Raw genomic sequence first — 12733 nt, forward strand, 5'->3', positions numbered from 1 at the left:
AGAGTGTTTTCTTTATCTTTTTCTTTATCTTTACCACTTTATATATTCATTCTTTGTGATATTTCGTCTAACCTACAAAACATGATATATGTCAATACAAACTTATTGATTAAAGTTCACGATTTAGGGACTTCCCTGGTGGTCCAGTGGTTAAGACTCCCTGCTTCCAATGCAGGGAGCGTGAGTTCCATCCCTGGTCGGGGAACTAAGATCCCACATGCTGCACAGCGTGGCCAAAAAATTAATCAATATTTTAAAATACTTTTTTTTAAAGTTCAAGATTTATTTGTGGTTATTTACATCCTTAGCATATACCCCAATAATAGTGCAAAGTCAGGATGTTATATTCAAACAAAACTTGAATTAATCCCTTATGCTTGGGTGGTTGAGTTATCAATAAGATGTACAGTTGGGTCAATTTGCTGCTGTTTGTATTGATTTTAGAATCTGTTTTATTTCATCTTTTATGATTTAATTTTGGTTTTTAATATGTTATACTTGTTTCAACCAATAAGTACTATGTTACTGGGATTAAAGTAATGAAAAAGACAGAGTCTGTCTTCTAAAAGCTTAGAGGTGGTAGAGGAAACACACATGTAAACAGACCATTACTATAAGCCGTGTCTTGGAGGTAGGATGGAGAGCTGAGGGGTCGTAGTGGTTTGACTGGTAGATAATGGGGGCTTAATAAAGCTTGCTGAATGAATCAATGAATGATTGAATCAATGAACGAATTTTTCCTTTTATTTGTCCCCTCTAGACTATGAGTTCTTCAAGATGAGGACTCAACCTAATTGATCTCTGTATCCCAGGGAGGGCCAGAATTGGTCCCAATCTATGCCTTTAGAATAAGAAGCAACCATTCTAGGGCCCTGCCTTCAGACTAGGACTAAATTAATTCCATGAATGCCATATATTTCACTTGTCGGAGTAGCTTTCCCAGTTCCTCCCGTGCTATCCCAGCACTTTCTCGCTCTTTTCTTTTTTTTATGGTTATTACATTTTAATATATATTAAATATTATTATTGTTTAACATCTTTATTAGAGTATAATTGCTTTACAATGCTGTGTTAGTTTCTGCTGTATAACAAAAGGAATCAGCTATATGTATACATATATCCCCATATCCCCTCCCTCTTGCATCTCCCTCCCACCCTCCCTATCCCACCCCCCTAAGTGGTCACAAAACACTGAGCTGATTTCAGTCAAATTCATCACTTTCTTCACTTGTCTTCATTCTGTGGCTGGAAAACCATGTTTCTGTTTTAAAATGGGGGTGGGGTGGGGTTGGGGAATACTATTTATTGAAAAAGAAAAAGAAGAAAATAATGGAGGGACTTCCCTGGCGGCTCAGTGGTTAAGAATCCACCTGACAATGCAGGTGACCAAGGTTCGATCCCTGGGCCGGGAAGATCCCACATGCCACGGAGCAGCTAAGCCCGTGCACCACAACTACTGAGCCAGCGCTCTGAAGCCCGTGAGCCACATATACTGAGCCCACGTGCTGCAACTACTGAAGCCTGTGCACCTAGAGCCCGTGCTCCGCAACAAGAGCCAAGCTATGCGTGCAGAAGCTCGTGACTTCTGTGGCCCGGGGCCAAAGTCAAAGACTCCCAGCAGCTAAGGGTGACCTGAGACCTAGTGGTTCCCAAGGGACTTTTCTCCCTCCAGCAGTCAACTTGGATCTGATTATTCTACCCATTCCAGGAAATTCCCTGGAAGGCAGCTCTGTGGAACTGAACCGGGAGATTTCACAAAGGGAGATTTGTTCTTGCACCAAAGGCTCCAGTTAGCTACCTTATTTCTTCCCAGTCTTACCCTTTTCCAATGCCCTTTCAGTACAATATTCACTGGGAGGGAGCTTGTCCTTCCAGCACATTATTTTTTCTTCCAGCACTTTTGTCTTCTGATTTTATTCTAGCAAGGAGAGCTGCCCACCTTTACAGCCACCAGAGTAGTGGGTGGTCAGGAGAGCAGGGGCTTGGATTTGCAATGACAGCGGGGGTTGTTGAACTCTGAGTGGGCTTGAAGAATGACAATTATAGTTCTTAGATTGATGTTTGGGGGGCGGTGGTCATGTTGATACCTTTTGTCAATATCCAGCTTGCGATGGGAGCCAGCTCTTAAGGAAAGGTCTTAGGAGGATCCCTGGCCCAGTCCTCTCAAGTGGGCAAGTATTAACCATCTAGGATGATTCAAAACTCACCCTAGGATGAGAGAGAGTGTGGCTGACCCTGCTGATTGGCAAGAGGGCCATTCCCTACCCTCTTCTCCATTGCCCACAGGGTCACGGGGTCTCAGCTTCCAAACCAAGTAGGCTCGTCAAGCAATTTCCTCCAGAATAAAAACAGGTTCTAACATGTTTTTGAATTTGGAAAACTAACCTTGATGGTGCTCTACGTGTTATGCACTATTCTGAGAACTGTACATCTATTTTCTCACTTAAAGCTTAAACAACCCAAAGAGATGGGCACAATTATCACCCCCATTTTACAGGTAGAGAAACTGAGCTCTGTTCTAAGCATTTTACATGTGTCAGGCCCTCGAGATCAGACGGATCTGTATGACCGTCAACGTGAGGCTAGTAGACCTGGGAGGCAGGCGCCGTGCTCCGTGTGCTTCCACCATGCGCCATTCACTTCAGTTATTTCTACTCCCAGAAACAACAATGGCCACGCCTGACAGTGACAAAGCGACAGCTGAGTGCCCTTAGGGCAAGAACGACTCCTCTACCTGCCGGGCCTGTGGAGTCACCTGGGGTGCTGCTCTTGACTAAGTGGCTTCCAAGCTGCTCTCCTGCCCTCCCAGAGAACCTGTCAGCCTCTGAGATCCCCTAGAAAATGTATTTCCAGCCAGAGTTGTATTCAGCTGTTGCAGCTGAAGTCACTGGTTGATACATGTGTACAACAAGTGTTAGTTTTCTCTTCTCTGCAAGTCTGCATGGTGTATCAACATTTTAAATGTTGTTTCACACTTACATCCCTTATTAAGAATCACAAATTTCACTATGTCATCACATAGACTCTTGGAAAGTCTCAAGTGAGTTTTCTTAACGGAAAAAAGGTGTGTCATCATGTGATTCTCCAAGCTGAGATTCTTGCTGGAAAGCAAACAGCACTATTCCTTCTTTGATGTCTCCGAGGACAAAGAGGAATGGGTGAGGGTTTTCAGGTCTTCAACAGACTGTGAGTTTGGACTCCTCTGGGCATCTATTCCCGCCTCCCCCACTCACGAGACATACCCAGGATGACGATCCATCCTCTCTTCCAGTTGTCCAACTCACTTGACCTTGGGGTGGGGTAGGTTAGAGGATGTGTTGCCTTTGGAAGTCCATCTCCAGCTTGTTTAATTCTTCCTCCAAACCCATAGATACTTGTTGCAGGTTTTTTCCCAGCTTAATTGAGGTATGATTGACAAATAAATATATATTTGAGGCATACAATGTGATGTTTTGGTATATGTATACATTATGAAATGATTATCACAATTAAGCTAATTAACATATTCATCATCTCACATAGTTATGTGTGTGTGTGTGTGTGTGTGTGGTGAAAAAACTTGAGATCTCCTCTCTTAGAAAATTACAAATACACAACACAGTATTGTTAACCATCGTCACCATGTTGTACACTAGGTCTCCAGAACTTATTCATCTTATAACCAAAACTTCACAACACCCTTTGACCAGCATCTCCCAGTTTCCCCCACCCGCCGGGCCCTGGTAACCACCATTCTACTTGCTGTTACTATTGATATAAATTTGACTTTCTTAGATTCCACGTATAAGTGAGGTCAAGCAGTATTTGCAGACACAATTGTTGTTAAAAGAATGATTCCACAAAGTCCTTTATTACTCATTTATTATTTTTACAGTATAACTCATTTATATCTCTTATAAATATATTCCAAACTGGAGATTCACAGATGTTAATGAACTTGCTCACTGGGTCACTTGTCTCTTAATCCCACTACCTTGTGCTGTTTGCACTTTGATTAAAGGATGAAAAAGGCAATGTGAACCCATGTGAATCAAGTTCAAGGATAAATGCTGTCAGGGACCAATTCCAACCCTTCTGTGTTTTGTGTGTGTGATCTGAGGGCCAGCCAACCACTGCCTCTCGGGGTAGCAACTGACTCCCTGATGGATTGATAAAAAACACATATTAAAATGATGACTCATGTAGAAAATAAATTCCTTCATTATTTTTAAAAAACTGTGAGAAAAACGTTAGGTTAACATTGCATTTATAAAATGCCTCTTAAAGTTATACTCTAGGTTTACTTTAACATTTTACTTCATACAATTTTAATTTGCCATACAGAACATTTATCTATATACATAAGTACTTGCCTTTTAAAAACCCACAAAAACAGAGTCATTCTGTGCAGTACAGATTCTACCTGAGATGCTCAAGTCACAGTCTTAGGAGTTGTTCTCAGGAGGAATGGGATGCCAGGAAGTAAGTCAACATGGTTCCTGCTGCATCCCTTCCATCAGGTAGTGTGCACTTCTGGGTTGAGCTTGTTTCCAACAAGAGCTAAAATGCACAGAAAGCTGTCAAGCCAAAGAAAGAATGTGTTTTGCCAAAATATGTGATATATACTTGGCTTTGTCTGCCAGGTATATAAGAGACCCAGATGTGGCATGAAACAGGTCAACATAATCAGTGACATGGGGCTAAAGAAAGACCCACTGAATGCGGCATCACTGTGGATTGAGAGACACTGTTTTTTGTAACACAAAAGTGTGTGTACACATACACACACTTATACATACATATGTATGTATGTGTATCCTTTCAAGTATCAGAACTGTATTTGAAAGTGTGCCTCAAATATTATAAGGTCATAAACCATTACAGAAGAAAAATAGAGAGCTTTTAGGAGTTGGAAAAGGGAAATTAGGTTCTGGGTCATTCCCATACTCAGCCTTTGAGTGAGTATGGTGGTGGGTACAAGTTGGCATAGTAAGAGGATTTCCTAGAGCAAACAAGAATAAAGTGGGGAGACAGGGCATAGCAGGTTTATGAGTAAAATATGAGGTTCATAAGCAATCAATAATTCAATAGAGATGTCACTTATAAGAAGAGGGATATGGAGGATCTATTTAGATATGTAGGCCAGAAAGTCCTTAGGGCTAGAGGTGCATGGTCAATGGCAAAGGTGCAAAATTGGAACTACAGAGAGAGCGGAGGCAGGGATGAAACATCATGGTCATGAAGATACAAAGATGTTGCAAGAAGAAAATAGCACCTCAGCCCCAAGCCACCTCCAGGGCTCCTCAGGGCTCTCTGCAGTATCGTGTGAAGCCTTGGGACCAGCCTCCTCTTTGGTCTTCACTAGCTTTGACCTTAAACACTTAAATGAGTCTTCTTGGGGGGAGATTCTCACAAACTGATTTTTACTAAATCCATTTCATCTTTGAAAGGGGACATAAAGAACAAAATTTTCCTAACACAGGGAGCCACTTCATGGGGTACCCTGGTGAACAGGAAGGTACATTAAAGGATCCAGAACTCAGCAAGCAACCCCAACAATAAGGCAGAGTCTTGAGAAGAAAACAGCCCGCTTACCCAGTGGATTAGCAGGGAGCTATTTCTGAAGACATTCTAGAGGTAGGCAGGAGGCAAGCCTGAACCTTAATCAGAACTGGTCCCTAGTATCCATTCTCATGTCCAGCCAAGAATACATCCCACAAGGATGTGCCTAAGTGGAGAACAGGCTGTAGCTGTAAGGGCTGCTGAAGGAAACAGGATTGTCAACCAGGGGCAGGCAGAAAGGAGCCAACCTTGGTTGAGTGATTTCTTACATATGAGACACTGCTAGACTGTCAATTTTTGTCATCTTTTTTAGTTCTTACCACATTTTGATGAGGGTAAGTTTATTATCCTTACTTAAGTGACAAAGAAGCTGAAGTGCAGAGAGGTTAGGTACTTCATTCTAGATCACAGAATGATGTCAAAATATGAACCCAGAAATGTCTGACTCCAAAATTTATGCTGTTTTCAACAAACCTAGTGGGTTCCCTGAAGGATTCTCAAATTAGCTTATTAATTCTTCACTCAATGCATCTATGTTTTAACCAAAAAACTAGAAAATCTCCAGATGTTTAAAAATTAAGCAACACATTTTAAAATAACAATTAAATCAGAAAATATTTTTAACTAAATGATAATGAAAAGAGACATATCCAAAAATTTTAAGAGCTGCAGCTAAAGCAGCACTCAGAGAAAAATTTATAGTGCTAGAATGCACATATAAGAAAAGAAAATGTACTGAAAAATCAATGATCTAAACTTCCATCTTAAGAAGCTGAATAAAGAAACCCAAAGAGATTAGAAGGAATATCTATATCTCTAATAATAAAGAGAAAAGCAAAACCCAAATAAGTAGGAAGAGAAAATCAACAAAGTTAAATGTTGGTTCTTTGAAAGAGTAGTAAAAGTGATAATCCCCAAGCAAGACAAATCAAGTAAAATTCAAGTGAGAAATAAATTGTCACATCAAGAACAAATATATATATTTTAACTGCCCCCTACATAAATAAGACACTGAGAATGAGGAGGAGAAGGAAGAGGAAGAGGACAAAAAAGTATCTGTTTTGAAGCCATCCAGAAAATCACATTTCAGATTCTATTGTATTTAATTTAATCCAACATGCATTTATTGGAAGAGAACATAAGCACTGTCCATCTGGTTTTATCAGTCTAGAAAGAGAGAGCACATGAATTTTGGAGTTGAATAAAGCTGAGTTCAAATTCATTCTCCACCTTGAACTAAATGTATGATTTTGGGAAAAGTATATAAACTCTCTGAACTTCCTTTTTCTCATTTGACAAATGGGGGATAATACTATCAACCTCATAGGGTTATTGGAAGGATTAGAGGTAAAGCACCAAGCACCTGGGTAGCTTATATCCTACAGAATATTTTTCCCAACATGACCCATAACCATGGCATTTATAGTTTATCTGTAGGAAGGGTACAAAAATATATCCTGAGACAAGGTCATTCATTTGGAAATGTAACCTTTTCTGAAAAGTCTGGGCATTTACTTTTCTTGACCTGCCAATAAGAGGCTTGGAGTGGTCATTCTTCAATGGAAAGGATGTTACCAACATATTAATAACATAAAGCATCATATGAAAATTAAAATGAAATAATATAAAATTTCCACTCTAATTTTATACAATAATTAATTTTTCTTGACTATTAGGAGATCGAAATAAAAACTATGCCAATAACATAAGTTATTTTAAGACTTTAGAGGAAAAGGCTCCCATCTCCGGTATTGATATTATGACAGAGAATTCCCCCGCATCCTCAGCTTTCCACCAGCGTGTCTCCTGAGTCGTGCATGTTGATGTATACTGCACGGCCTCAGCCACGCAGACTGGCTCATCTGCAAGATGAATCCTCAGGCTTTTTCACACACTGAAGAAACTTGACAGAGCTAGGACGAGAAAGGAAAAAAGGAGATCAAGAGGCAGTACAATACACCTATGGTCAACTCACCAATGAAAGAAGCCCCTTTGTTAACAACAAAACTATGCATGGACCACTTAGCATCCACACAAGTTTCTTTCCTGCAGTGACAACAAGGAGAAAGGTCAAGCCCAAGAGTGAATGACTGAAAGTACAGCCCAATTTAGCTTCATTTCACTTGTAAAGCCATAGAAATAAATAACTGATGTTTGATGATAATATGTGGAGATGAAAATGTCTGGCTCACTCAAGTCACAGATACGTGCTATGAATGTCAGCTGATAGTCAGGAAGCAGCAGAAGCAGCAACCTAAGAGGAGGGACCTCCACATGTTCTGTTGAGGATTTGCTTTCTCTTCAAAAACTTCCTGAGGAAGTGTTGGGTCTAAGCGTCAGGCAGCAAGAGGTCATAGACTCTCTGGGAGATGGCTGGCAGCCATCAGCAAAAGGACCACAATCCTTGGCACAGAAAGAATCCTAGGTAAGTATTGGCAGGTGAATGACTCTCACTTTCATAAAAATCAAATCACAAAGCAACAGGGTCCAATGGGAGTGGTTAGCAAAGGAGGAGAGGGGTGGATAGCAGGGTAAGTGGTTCCTTAAATTGCAGCTGAATCTGATTTTGTTAAATGTGAGTCAAGAAAGAGAGCGAGAGCCTTAGAAGCAGCTACCAGTACCCCTGGATTTCTAGGATAGGCCGTCTCAGGCTCGTTTCTAGCCAACTGTCATGACCAGTTGGGTATAGTGGCTCTAAGTAGAGAGTCAAGCCATCCTCACCAATACAGTGATCTGAGATTCCCCACATAAATATATTCTAGGAGGGAAAAGTATCTTCTTCCTTAAGGAAATAATGCTTCTGAGAAGGAATCTTTAGAGGACTATTTAGGATTTTTGAAGCCACCTTTGCTTTACAGTAAATGAAGAGAATAGGAAGACATTTCTTAATTAGTTTCTCATTTATTGGGAATTCAATTTTGGTAAAGGAGCAGCAATTGTGCTGTTAAGATAATCTCTCTCCAATAATATATAAATATCCACATCCAATGTTCCAATAAAATGGACACACTTGTGATATGTTGGGTAACACATTGAGGATAGAGACAGAGTATCTTGAAATAACATAAAAGCAGAAATGCACCTTTAGGGTTTTTTAATATGCCACTAGGACACACTAGCCAGAAAAAGCATTCTGACTATTTGTTATTTTTAAAGTAATCCAAAAAGTAGTCTTTTAACTCCACTGGTTAAAACATATCTTAATAAATTCTGGGGACATCCCTGGTGGTGCAATGGTTGGGAATCCGCCCGCCAATGCAGGGGACACGGGTTCGATCCCTGGTCCAGGAAGATCCTACATGCCACAGAGCAACTAAGCCCGTGTGCCACAACTGCTGAGCCTGCGCTCTAGAGCCCATGAACCACAACTACTGAAGCCCTCACATCTAGAGCCCGTGCTCTGCAACAAGAGAAGCCACCGCAGTGAGAAGCCCACGCAAGGAGGGAGCCCGTGCACAGCAACGAAGACCCAATGCAGACAAAAATTTAAAAAATAAAAAATAAAAAATAAAGGAAATCTGTGTATATTTTATAAAACTGAGTGTGTGTATGGAAAACATGACTTTAAGGATATACAGCCATATGTTAATCGTGTTTGTCTCTGAGCAGTGGGATTTATTAAAAGGTAATAGAATCAGTAGAAGGTCTAATCCATGTAAATATAATTACAATTCTGTTTGCTTATTAAAAAAATTGCACTGAAACAGCAGGACAAATTTGGCTAAATTGGAAAGCATGTTTGGGATGGAGTGATTTAAACTACAGTCTACATCTATATCCATTACATTCACTTTGGGCTACCCTAGAGACTAGCAGCTTGCAAAGCCACAGAACTCTTAGACACAACAAGGGGTCCTGGTAATTCAAGGAGGCATGCCGAGTATATCATGACCTCATGGTTGGAGAAAAACAACAGTGATTTCAAATATGATCCCCAAGTTTAAGGTCACATGAGCTGGTGCTCTGAGTGACAGGTGCTGGCTTACAAATCACTTCTTCCTAGGTGGGCCACTATACAAGTCCAGGTGGGAAGGTATGCTTAATTATTCTTCCCAGGTGGAGAATGAATGAACTTACCCAGAGCCTGCAGTTTGGGCCATTCATTAAAAAATGGGGAAAGCTTAATGTAAGAAAAGAGATAAAAGAGTGTTGGGGATGACTCATCTACATTCCCCAATCTTGTCCTAGGTTTAAGCGTTCCATTTTCTCAATGCAAAGTATCTTTGAGTAACTTAACCTGGTCAGATGTCTGCTATGTTTCTTTTATAGTTGTTCCTTTGTTCTGTTTGTTTTCCCATCTAACTGCTGTAGAAGGCTTCTGTTATTTTCTGGCAGTTTCCAGAGAGAAGCCAGCTGACTGATGGGGAATTCAGGTCATTTGAGAGACAAAGGCCTCAGTGAATGTTCTTTGAATCTGTCCTTCCGTTTTTCTGACATGGTTGGTGGGAAAGGGAGGTGATAGGGAAGTGATGGGAAAAGTATCCTAGCATTTCAGCTTCTACATTCTGTGAGAAAAGTTTTCTCTCTGCATCTGTCTTGTTCCAAACTATCACATATGGGAAAATTTCCAAAGATGCTTTCAGCAAAGGTCCCTGTCTCTATTAAGTATTGGCCACAACTTCTTAAAAATAGTGAGCGGAGAGGGGTCCCAGTTTTGATAACAGAGTTGCAGGTGACTTTAAAAATATATACCTATCTGTAATTTAAACTTTTCTCCAATAAACATGTATTACTGGTAAGTATTTTTTTTAAGATTTTACATTTTTTCATTAGAAAATGATAAAGCTTGGTAAACTGCCATTTGGCAACTCACCAAGTGTTAGGCATCTACACTGAGACCCGACTAAAGAAACCTCACCTGCAAAATTATGCCAAGTCACAAGGATTTTATAAATCCTTTGCATATGGCAAAATGTGCTTCTACTCCTCTGAAAGCTAGGAGTTCTGGGTCAGGCCTCTCATGTGGGAAACCAGGAAAGATGCCCTCAAAGTCTGGGTCAGCTTTACAGGAAAATAACTGCTTGAGTCAGGTGTGGAAGGAAGAGGAAGAGGAGGGAAGGTGGACAGCAGAAGGCCACTGGCTGGAAACACCTTCTGGGCTGAGCTGGGGGATGAGCAGAGTTCACCATAGGTCACCACCCAGATCACCATCAAGGCCCAAGGGAAGATGCCTGTGGATGGCAAGACAGCCATTTCTTCTTCAAGAAGACATCAATTACCTGTAGTTATCCTGGCAAGTAAATTTGATATTCCTTTGCTTCATAATCCAACTCAGATCATTTATGGAGGAACCGGAGCATGAATCACTGGGAAAAAAAGAAGAAAGTGTTAAAATAACAAGAGCTCACAAACACTTCCTGAGTCTCTTGGTTTCTTCCAGGTAGCAGGTCCTGGTCAAGGTCCTGGGGTAAAGAGGTGAAGCAGAGGTAGCTTCTAAGAGCTCACAGGTCAGCAGGGGAGCCAAAGGTGTGAACTAGGTAGATACCTACCATGGAAATAAAATTAAGAGACTGTTGGGGGCTTCCCTGGTGGCGCAGTGGTTGAGAATCTGCCTGCCAATGCAGGGGACACGGGTTCGAGCCCTGGTCTGGGAAGATCCCACATGCCGCGGAGCAACTGGGCCCGTGAGCCACAATTACTGAGCCTGCGCGTCTGGAGCCTGTGCTCCGCAACAAGAGAGGCCGCGATGGTGAGAGGCCCGCGCACCGCGATGAAGAGTGGCCCCCGCTCGCCGCAACTAGAGAAAGCCCTCGCACAGAAACGAAGACTCAACACAGTCATAAATAAATAAATAAATAAATAAATAAATAAATAAATAAATAAAAGAAAGTGAATTTCTTTAAAAAAAGAGACTGTTGGAATGGGGTAAATGTAGAGTAAGGCCCCATTCATTTCCTGAGCCAGTCCTTTCTCAATGCATTCCTGTGACTGTGGATTCTTTCATGGACTGATTCCTGAAATAACCCTGAGAATATATGGGTACAAGGTAATAACATATACCTGGGAAATTTTCCAAGGTCATGGATCACCCAAGCCTGTAGCGTATGAACCTTCATTGGATTCAAGTTATGGACTTCCACGCGTCCAAAAGTGCTAAGATGGAAGAGACAAAGAACATTGTTAACCCCAGACTAAATTTTTCAGGCATCCACAGCCCCTGTGAAAAGCCAGCAGGCGGGGTGCCATTGGTTAGAACTTACCCTTTGGATATGAACCATGATTTGCATTAGAATCAGGCATCTTTACTCATTCAGTGTGACCCTAAATGAGTAAGATTCTCAAAAGAAGATTCTTAATCTGTACATTGATGTTGATTCTTTAAGTACTTGCTATTCCAAGAGTGGGCCTTAGACCAATGTAATGAGCTCATTAGACCTGCAGAATCTCCGCCCACCACCACCTGCTGAATCAGAACCTGTAGCCGAACAATCTCCAGGTGATCTACTCACTCTCTGAGTTTGAGAAGCACATCGTTGAAAGACCCCGATGTCCTGCTCTAACCCCAGCCTTAAACTCTCCCCATTAGTCTCTACCACTCCTGCTACAAGTACTTGGATCCCTAGTATCAGATTACAAAGTTCTGGAATGTTAACACTTGTACCCAAAAGCCTACAAGGTTGGGGTCAGAAGAAGACAGAAGGACAAATGTTTCTTGGTGGAATTAAACATTAAAAGAGGAGAGAAGGAAAAGTAATTTGGGGCACCTGGAGTGCCTGCGGCACATTAATATATGCTCCCTCCTCTCAATCAGACTTATCCAGGGAAAGACTGAAGAAGAGAGACTGGAAAGGTAATCAACGTGGTAAAAACTGTAAGTACAGAAGGGGGTTAGAGAAGGAAGGCATGAGTGTGACCAGAGTCAGTGGTTAAAGGAGTGGATGTGGAATCTAGAAAAATGGTACAGATAAACTTATTTGCAAAGCAGAAATAGAGTCACAGAAGTAGAGAACAAACTTATGGTTACCAAGGGGGGGAAGGTGGGGTGGGACGAACTGGGAGATTGGGACTGACATATATACACTACTATGTATAAAATAGATCACTAATGAGAACCTACTGTATAGCACAGGGAACTCTACTCAGTGCTCTGTGGTGACGTAAACGGGAAGGAAATCTAAAAAAGAGTGGGTATATTTATATGTATAACTGATTCACTTTGCTGTACAGCAGAAACTAACACAACATTGTAAAG

General features: G+C 41.2%; 1 protein-coding gene across 1 annotated transcript in view; it reads right to left on the reverse strand.

Moving 5' to 3' along the window:
- Nucleotides 1–6620: 6620 nt before the first annotated feature.
- The window catches only part of CD38 (CD38 molecule), a 34337-nt gene continuing 28224 nt past the window's right edge, over nt 6621–12733 (reverse strand). Inside the window, exons 6-8 of the mRNA XM_036852070.1 lie at nt 11542–11634; nt 10761–10847; nt 6621–7454 (exon numbers count right to left, since the gene is read on the reverse strand). Of these exons, the coding sequence (XP_036707965.1) occupies nt 7400–7454; nt 10761–10847; nt 11542–11634 (235 nt within the window). The 3' untranslated portion in view covers nt 6621–7399. The remainder of the gene's footprint in view (nt 7455–10760; nt 10848–11541; nt 11635–12733) is intronic.

This window comes from Balaenoptera musculus, chromosome 5 (assembly GCF_009873245.2).
Source record: "Balaenoptera musculus isolate JJ_BM4_2016_0621 chromosome 5, mBalMus1.pri.v3, whole genome shotgun sequence".
NCBI classification, from domain to species: Eukaryota; Metazoa; Chordata; class Mammalia; order Artiodactyla; family Balaenopteridae; genus Balaenoptera; species Balaenoptera musculus.